Source organism: Octodon degus, unplaced genomic scaffold, assembly GCF_000260255.1.
Source record: "Octodon degus isolate 3935 unplaced genomic scaffold, OctDeg1.0 scaffold00104, whole genome shotgun sequence".
NCBI classification, from domain to species: Eukaryota; Metazoa; Chordata; class Mammalia; order Rodentia; family Octodontidae; genus Octodon; species Octodon degus.
The window spans coordinates 5482088-5488312 of record NW_004524680.1 but is presented as its reverse complement, the minus strand read 5'-3'; the positions used below and the strand labels follow the sequence as shown (position 1 = coordinate 5488312).

The window sequence follows — 6225 nt, the reverse complement described above, 5'->3', positions numbered from 1 at the left end:
GAAGAGAGAGCGGAAGTCCTCCTCCCACCCAGATGCCATAACATCTCCACATCCACACTCACCCAGCCCACTGCCCTACGTGGGGAAGCGGCCCTCCTCATGCTGGGACCTGTCAACTGTTAAGGCCTGGTAGCCTATGACTGTCATTCCCTGAGCTGTGTGATGAGTGTTCTCATGAGAGGGTGGAATGGGCCAGACAGCCAGGCCAAGGCTGGTGCAGGACAGGCTTCCTGCCTACACTATAGCAGCTGTCAAACAACAGAAGCCAGGATGTAGCTCGGCAGGTGCCCTACCCTGCTCAGCTTAGGGCTCTGAACCTAATGGGCTCTGCCTTTGTCTCTACCTCACTCAGCTGTGAGGTCAGCATCCTTTGGCCCTGCAAGCTGCACCTTCAACATTATGTCTCCATGGCAACATGGACATGGGATCCCAGCATCCTATCTAGATGGGACAGGGGCATCCCAGGGCCCCACTCAGCTTGCTTGAGGTGGCTGCCTTGATGGGACCTCTGAGCCCCTCCAGCCTAAACAATCAGTGCCAGTGCTGGAATTTGCACTAGCTTCCAGGACTCAGCTCTTACAATGGACGCAAGGGTCCTTAGGGATCTGGAGGTCCTCTGCTGCACTGTGCAGTGTCTGGCAACCCCAGAAGACCCTAAGCTTAAGGCCAGGATGACCATGGCTTTGAACCTGACTTCTTCTCCAAAAACAGGCCCTTCCTAGGTCCCAGCCTCAGTTTTCTCATCCAGAAGCAGAGCTCAGGAGAGTGATGAGCTCTCTTTACAGGCCTCCAGCACAGTGTTGAAGTTTCACAACAGAGGGAAACCAGCCACCATGGGGTTCAGGTGGCCAATGCACTGGCTCTCCGGGGTCTTGGGCATGGAAGGCCTAGGAGACAGGCTGGGAGGTGGGCCCCTCAGTTGGAGGGGCTCAGCTGCCTGGGCTCACCCTGGGAGGGGGCAGGGTTGAGAGGGTCTCAGCTACCACGAGCTCCATAGGTGGGAAGATGAAGGTGGGGCCAGGCTCTCCACCAGCTCCTCATGCACAGTGTCCTGCAGGTCCCTCCGCTTGTGTTTGAGGTCACCTAGGCCGCAACAGCAGTAGCCCAGTGCATTCACACATTGCAGGATGCAGCTCCCCACAGTGCTTGCGGGCAGGCACGACCTGCACTGCTCCAGACCACAGTGGGTGGTGGTGACCCAACCTGTGCCACGGCACTTCCGTCTCCTGGGGGCCGTGGTTGGGCTTTCTGGTCCTGGTACAGGAGTGGGCCTTGGCCGCAGGGATGTACAACCTCCTGCAGCAGCTCTGGGCTGCAGCTCTGTGGGCTCCAGGCTTTCCTAATGCCAGATCCCGGCAAGACACCAGGAAGCAGGTGGGAGCCACATGCACAGACCCCTGGCTCTGGCCCTCAGAGGTTCACAGCAGTGCTCTGACCACAAGGGGCCCATCCCCACCCTATGGGCTCCTGGAGTCACAGTCACCCTTGAGGTTCCTGCTGGCCTGTCCCCTAAGCGCCACCCCGCCCATGTGCAGGTCAGTCTGGGCTTGTACCTCCCTTCCCTGTAGGACACCCTGCCCACCAGGAGATGACCCAGGTCAGTCCATCTTGGGGACGGAGAGGCACATGGGTGGAAAAGTTACCGGACACATCGGCAACCAGCTTCAGGCATAGGTCTCCCTACGTGAGGGGTGGGCAGAGCCCCGGGAAGGATGCCAGCAACTCCTTGGCTCATGACACTTGGTCCTCAGAGCTCAAGGTAGGTGGTCATTGCCAGAAACAGGCCCAAGTGAGGCACCAGTGTGGCCAGGGACAGATGGGGCTCTGTGGGGAGGTAGAGGCCTCTGGAGCTTGGGTGCTGACTGTGCTGGCCATAGGTCCTGGGCACCCAAAGCCAGCCTGCTTATCCTCTGCTGTGCACCCCAGGCCCAGTGCAGAGAGCCAGGAGGTCCTACCCTACTGGCTCAGCCAGTGCTTAGGACTCTCACAGAGCAGCAGGGCTGGGGCCACATGCCACTAAGTCTCTGACGGCCTGCCTGCACACCTCTGCCCACAGCAGCAAGAGGCAGCACAGACGGGGACTCTGAGGGACCACTCTGGGTAGATGGCCCCAGGGTTCCTGGTGCTCCCTGGGCTCTGAGCCAGGGAGGAGGTTGCAGCGTGTGCAGTCAGAGCAAGACTCGGCCCTCACAGCACAAAGCACTCATGGCTGCTTCACTGCTAAATCCTATGATCCTAACTGGCTAGGCAGGGCTCCAACAAAAGCAGGAAGGTTTTCAAAACAGCTTTCTCCTCATTGACAAAATGCAGTGGGCCATTTTTTGGAACCAGAGCCTTGGGGCCTCAGGGAAAGAGGAGAGGAAGCCCCGTCAGAGAGCGCACAGAGGACCCACAGACAGGCGGAGGCAGGCTGGGCCTGCCTCTTCTCCTTAGCCCTCACAAGGGGTGACCCAGGCTTACCAGGCAGTGGGCTGGAGAACTGGCAGACTTGGCCAGGCTCACCTGGTCACTCTGGCTGCGTCCTCCTGCTGAGGAAGGTCCCTCTCACAGTAGGTGAGGACACTGTGATGCGAGCCTCAGCCTCCCTGCTCCACACTCAGCAGATGCCTTGTCCCGACTGCTCACCAGCCAGCTCAGCCACGCCCTCAGGTGGACCAGGCTGGGCTGCCTGGGGAGCCCCCCCCCGTGCCCACGTCCTCACTGGCCCTTCCTGTCAGTGGGGGCCCACATTAGGGGACAGGCTGCCAGGGCTCTCTGCCTTGCAGTACTACTTAGTCCCAAAGAACAGTGTGGCCTGGAGACAAGAGGCCTTGAGGCCATCCAAGTGTCCCAGTTTCTCTGGGGCTATGGGACATTTCAGGATACTATGCCTTGGCCAGGCCTGCCGGTCTCTACCCGCTGCCCCACATGTTTCTAAAAGGCACAGGGTAAGAGTACAGAGCTCCGGGTGCAGAAGCAGAGAGGCAAGGGGCCCCGTGTTCGAAGCCCTGAGGCTCTAGCTGCGCCTGCCCCCACTCAGGGTAAATCCTCTCTCTGCCTCTGCAGAGTTCCTAGGAAGGGTATAAGGCTCAGGGCTTGAGACTGAGGAGGGACGAAGGAGAGCGATGGCCAGGCCCAGACCCCACCTTGGGCCTTTTTCATCTCTACCCACACCCAGGACATTGAGGCGATCTGAGGGTGGAGCGGGCACCCACTGGTGACATCTCGCTCTGACACTGTGGAGTCTAAGTCCTTGATGGTCTGATTCACATTTATCAAGTCTCCCTGGAGAAACAGGACAGGATGCTTTTGGGGCAAGAGCTCTAGGTGCAGAGTCAATGGGTCCCCTGAGTAAAGAAAGCACAGACCCAGACTGCCACTGGTGACCAAAACTCCCTTCCTGTTAGAGGAGGAGCTGTGGAGCCCAAAACTGCGAGAGACAGGGCAGGGTCTGGCCCCTCAGCCTGTTTGCCCCAAGGCCCAGGCCCAGACCTAGGCTTTCTGAGCAGCCCAGGGCCAAGACCTCCTTGTGCCCTTAGAAACTCACAGCCAAGCTTAGGACAGTGTCCCTAACACAGATGGAGGACTGACAGCTAGAGACTAGAGGGTGTTCAGGGCAGAACATTCAAGCATCCTAGCGACAGTGCCTGTAGGGCCATCACTCCTGCAGCACCCCATCCCTGCCTACCTGGGGTCTCCCTGACAGAAGGCCCTGTTTCCACCCTGCAAACCAGCACCTAGCAAGGGCCAACACACTGGTGCTGCCCAGCAAACCAGGAACAAGAAGGATGGACATGATGGTGGGAGGGTGTGGATGGAGAGGGTGGATGACTGACAGGATGGACAGCTAGGAGGACAGGCAGCAGACGAGTAAGAAGGTAAGCGGGCAGGCAGAGGTGGATGGAGGATGAAAAAGTGGATGAAGGGAGTGGGTGGGTGGAGAGTGAGCAGGCAGGTGGTAGCGCTCATGCTAGCCAATCACTGAATGGCTCCATGAGCTACGGTAGAGAGCGGTGAGAAACTTGGGCTAGGAGGCCTCAGAGGTCCAAGATCATGCTGGATTCTTGCATCTTTCACTCTTGGGAACTTTGTCCTAACTCCTTTTACCCAGCATAGGGGCCATCACAATCGCAAGGGACATGGCCACACGTGAGCAGACCCTACACCTAGGCTGGCCTGAGGGCAGGGTGCGCAGTCCACTTTCATCCCTAGCACCAACCAGGAAGCAGGGCCCAGCATCCAGCAGAGTAGGAAGTAGTATCCTCTCTGTATCCTCCTTGATGGGGGACAGCTGGGACACACACCAGCGTTTGCTGCCTGGACACCCTTGCCTTTCTTGACTGCCTCCCAGAAGGATGGCCCCTGCTCCAGCCAGCTGTGAGACCCCAGACACCCTCTTCTTTCCTGACTGTCCCTCACAAACTGGCTTCTTCCTGGCTGCTGTGAGACCTGGGGGGAACGTGTGGCCCTGAAGCCAGCTCCAGTCACCTAGCACAGGTACTGGTCATGCCAAGTCTTCCATGGCACTGGCATGTGTCTGGATTCAAGCTCAGGCTGGGGGGATTTACTTGCACTTGCCAAAACAGGTGGGGAGGGGTGGGTCGGGCTCCTGCCCCTGTACACCCACCTACTCCGAAGCTCATTCTTGGAGCTGAAATCGACTTCTGAAAGGGTCATTTCACCTCGCTGTGAAGTATTACAGGGAAATTCATTTTCCTTTTAGGAGTGTTCTGGGAAATGAAGCAATTAGCATGATCTTAAACCGACATGTACTATCAATTGCAATTCAATTACTGGGCTTAAATATGGTGCAGGATGGGTGGCTGCTTGGTGGAACCTGGCCATAGCCAGGAAGCCTGAAAGGAGCACGGGAGCCAGGGCCTTAGCTCTGCATGGCTGATGGGAGGAAGGGCACTGCCTGGTTTCTAAGCACCATCTGCTCTAGATGGGGGTCCCACCCTTAGATGGAGATGCCAACGTCTTGAGTTCAGGGATCCTTGCCCAGTTGGGGCTTGGAGAGATGGGCCCACCTCCACTTACTTTGCGTTTCCTGACCCAGCACTGCCAGAGACCAGGTCCTGAGCCCACAGCACAACACTGGCTCCAGCCCCGCATGTCTTGGTCTGGCCATTGCTACATGGGGACTCAGAGACTCTGCGGGGCCTTCGGAAGAGCTCCACAAGCAGCTGCTCGTTCATCTCTCAGTGCAGGGCCGGGGAGATGGCTCAGTGGAATAAGTGTGTCCCTGGCAAGCACAAGGGCCTGAGTTCAATCCCCCGGTTCCACAAATAAATAAATAAATAAATAAATAAATAAATAAATAAATCAGCATCTCTCAGTGCTACGTGTGGCTTAGTCCTTGCTACCCACTCGGCAGACGCAGACACCGAGTTGCGCAGAGGCTGGCCTGTGCAAGGACCTGTGACTATGAAACGTTCACACCGGCACCCAAAATCTGGGACCACATCCCAGGTCACTCCTCAAGACAGCAGGTCAGCACACAAGGAGGGTGGCAGGAGGCGGGGCAGGCAGTCACTGGCAGTGGGAGGCAGACCTGAAAGATGGGCCAAGGGCAGGGTCGCCATGAAGGCAGAGGAGGGTGTCCAGGACCGGTAGCCAGCACAAGTGGGTGTCCTGCTGGTCCCCTGAGGGCTTCCAGCATCCTCACACAGCTCTCCAGCATCCCAGCCATCTACACCTGCAATGCCCATCAGGACCACGTAGGATGTCCCAGCAGGACAGAGGCACTGGGCAGGATGGCTGCTGGACGTTCTGCTCTTTGCTGCACTCAGAAGGAACCGTGACAACTGCCACCAGGATGGGCTCAGACACGCAAAGTCTGCTTGTGTCACATCAGTGCAGGGACCCAGAGACCGCAGTGCTACAGTACATTGGGATGTTCTACAAGGAGGCAGCGCCTTACTGGGTGGTGATCAGGATGGCCTGTGATGTCCCAGGCATCACGGCTGCCTTCGGGAGATTTTCGCTTTTTGGCTCTTGGAGATTTCTCTTTCTCCCTTCAAGTTTGTCCTTTATGATGCCATAAGGACATCACATGGCCAGCCCCACAGCACCAGGCAGCACAGGGCCAGCTGCAGATGCCACAGCAACTCCAGCCCCACATCCTTGGGCCTCTCTGCAGCCTGCAGTTCCCGCTTGGGCTCATGATCCCATGTGAGGCTCCCTGATCGATGCGTATCACCCATCTGTGACAAAGCATAACCCTAGTCTATTCCAAAGCAACCC

At 57.7% G+C, this 6225-nt stretch overlaps 1 protein-coding gene across 1 annotated transcript in view; it reads right to left on the bottom strand.

The window, feature by feature from the left end:
- Window positions 1-808: 808 nt before the first annotated feature.
- Tsnare1 (t-SNARE domain containing 1) overlaps window positions 809-6225 on the bottom strand; it is a 78553-nt gene continuing 73136 nt past the window's right edge. The window contains 3 exon segments of the mRNA XM_023723852.1: window positions 809-887; window positions 984-1083; window positions 3126-3264. Coding sequence (XP_023579620.1) covers window positions 809-887; window positions 984-1083; window positions 3126-3264 — 318 coding nt within the window.